Consider the following 2490-nt stretch of genomic DNA (forward strand, 5'->3'; position numbering starts at 1 on the left):
GCAGAAAAAGTGTTCAGTAGGAAGGATTCAGTGTAAGATAACAGGGAAAATGTGTTGGTAACATCAAGGAGAATCTAAACATTGTACTGTCAGACTAATGCTTTCCGTGGGTGAACACTGGAACTGTCAGGTTAGATAAACAACTATTTGAAGACCTTGAGTTACCACTGAGACATTTCTGAGGCACAACGCTAAGAAAACGCATATAATTGTCAAGGTTGGCAGGGCAGTGTTGCTCTCAAAGTCCCGTCTGACTGACAGGGCAGAGGCTCTTTCACTGCCTGCTTTGGCTTCCGGATAGCTCCAAGGTTTCCTCAGGAAGCCGCCCTCCACCTTCATCCACCTCAGTCTTGTCCTGCAGAGCCCTCTGGAGAACTAGCTTCAGATTCTGCCTATTTTGACGCTGTCTCAAGGAGCCCACGAAGAAGTAAATGATGGGGTTGGCACTGCTGTTTAGAGAGGACAGGAACATGCAAACCCGATAAACGTGACAATATAAGACTTCCAGATCCCTGTGGATCATGTAATTTAGGGACCCCAGAATGCCGAAGGGCAGGCCGCAGAGGAGGAAGACCAGCACTGTGAGCAGGATGGTCAGGTACAGCCTGGTCAGCAGCATCTTCCGGGATCCACAGAGGATCCTGACCAGCCGGACCAGACTGGAAACACAGAGAACCACACACAAAAAAGTCAGCCATGCGATTGTGATGAAATTTGATGTTTCACACCAACAAGAATCAGCACCACTAAACGGAAAGTCACAGAACCTCCACTCCAGGATGCTCCGCAGCAGGGACAGGGCCCAGAGCAGGACGCACACGACCGCTGACAGGTATGTGGGGCGGCGGCAGCGGTACCACACGGGCCACAGGACGGACAGGCAGCGCTCGGTGCTGATGGCGCTCAGAAAGCTCAGGCCTGTAAGGTAGGGGACGGTCATCACACAAATGAGGAATCTGCGGGTGGTATGGGGGATATTGATGAGGCTTAACAGAAAACGTATAACGTGGCCGCAGAGGAAGAGGAAGTCTGCCGCGGCCAGGTTGAGGATGTAGGTGGAGACAGCGTTCCTGCGCATGCGGAAGCCCAGGAGCCAGAGCACAACCGCGTTTCCTGTCAGCCCCACAAGGGAAATGATGCACGTCAGCACCGTGAGGCTCAGGGTCAGCTTGTAGCAAGGTGTCTCCTCACGTCCATTGATTGGTGTCACTGATGTACCCAGGGCTGGGGTGGTTGGATCCATGCTCAGAAACCCCAGTCTGGTGCCCCTGGGAATACAGACCAGATGTGATCACCAGCTGTGTGGTCTCTGATTTTCCCCACCACACTGCCATGTGGGATTTTCACTGTCCTCATTTAAACAGGAGAGATCAGAGACTCGCAGAGAATAAGTCACCTATCAAAAGGTGGGGGTCCTCAAATCCAGTTTGAAATCCAGTTCTTGTTGACTCTGAAGCCTGACCTCTCTCTGCTGCCACACAAGTTCTGTACTGACATGGGAATAACATTAGGATCAAAACACCCCCAACTCATCCAGCTGGGGTTGTGGACCCGATTATTACTGTATCATGGGCCTGATATTTTACCTCAGATGGAGAAAGTCAGACACACAAAGAGGTGGCTGTGACACACTCGTGACTAGGACTGGTCATCCATGGACAGGAAAGAAGACCATGCTTTATGAATGAGAGGAAAATGTGATCTTCGATAGGATAAGTGTGAAAATGGCTGGGCCTGGTGGGTGAGAAATAACTCAGTGTATTAGTCACTGCAGACAGGACCACATTTTACATTTTATACTCACAGTGCCTATTTCCATGACTAGCACACTGTGCTCTTCACAAACATTCTTTCAATGAAGAAATGCATGCATGAGGAGCCTAATTGTACTGGTAGATTTGGATGAAATGGAAAATAAAGATGAAAGCACAATGTAAGGTATTAGAACACAAATGTATAACTGGATGAAGAAAATTTCATTCATCGAATTCTATTTGTGGACAGCTCTATCTATGTTGAGAAGAATTATTGATGAGTGCCCAAAACCTGAAATTGACAACTGATGTGCCTTTGAAATGAAGACTCAGTGTGGCTTTGCTGAACACCTAGAAGCATTTTTGTACACAGTGTTTGGGTAGGGTATGAGTCTCATCTGAATTACTCAGCAATAGAACAGAGGAAAGAGTAAGTGCAGATGAGATCTAAGTATAACTGACGGAGGTAATTGAAGTGTGGAAATATCTATGGGGGACTACTAAATGTTCTGCTGAGTGTACATAATGTAAACCTATTTCATTCTCTCTTTCAGGAGATCTCTGGTAGCATTTCTTTGTTGATGCAAACATTTGTATGAGAGGCGTCCATGAGGGGAAATAGGCGATGTGTAGGGCTTGGAGTGTAAAGAGAGATATTCATGCAGATTTCAACTGGAGAACGAGGATTAGGTCTAATCTGGGAGAATAACAGTAGCTGATTGAGAGTTTATAAGGT

At 47.3% G+C, this 2490-nt stretch overlaps 1 protein-coding gene across 1 annotated transcript; it reads right to left on the minus strand.

Moving 5' to 3' along the window:
* Positions 1-227: 227 nt before the first annotated feature.
* Positions 228-1659, minus strand: LOC111555007 (mas-related G-protein coupled receptor member X4-like). Its single transcript, XM_023230758.2, has one exon. The coding sequence runs from the start codon at positions 1241-1243 to the stop codon at positions 275-277; it is 969 nt and encodes a 322-aa protein (XP_023086526.2). The 5' UTR covers positions 1244-1659; the 3' UTR covers positions 228-274.
* Positions 1660-2490: the final 831 nt, after the last annotated feature.

The sequence above is a fragment of the Piliocolobus tephrosceles genome, chromosome 13, assembly GCF_002776525.5.
Source record: "Piliocolobus tephrosceles isolate RC106 chromosome 13, ASM277652v3, whole genome shotgun sequence".
Taxonomy (NCBI): domain Eukaryota; kingdom Metazoa; phylum Chordata; class Mammalia; order Primates; family Cercopithecidae; genus Piliocolobus; species Piliocolobus tephrosceles.

What these genes read in the sequence shown, in the direction of transcription:
- LOC111555007 (XM_023230758.2), bottom strand. Translation starts at nt 1,243, where the DNA reads ATGGATCCAACCACCCCAGCCCTGGGTACATCAGTGACACCAATCAAT.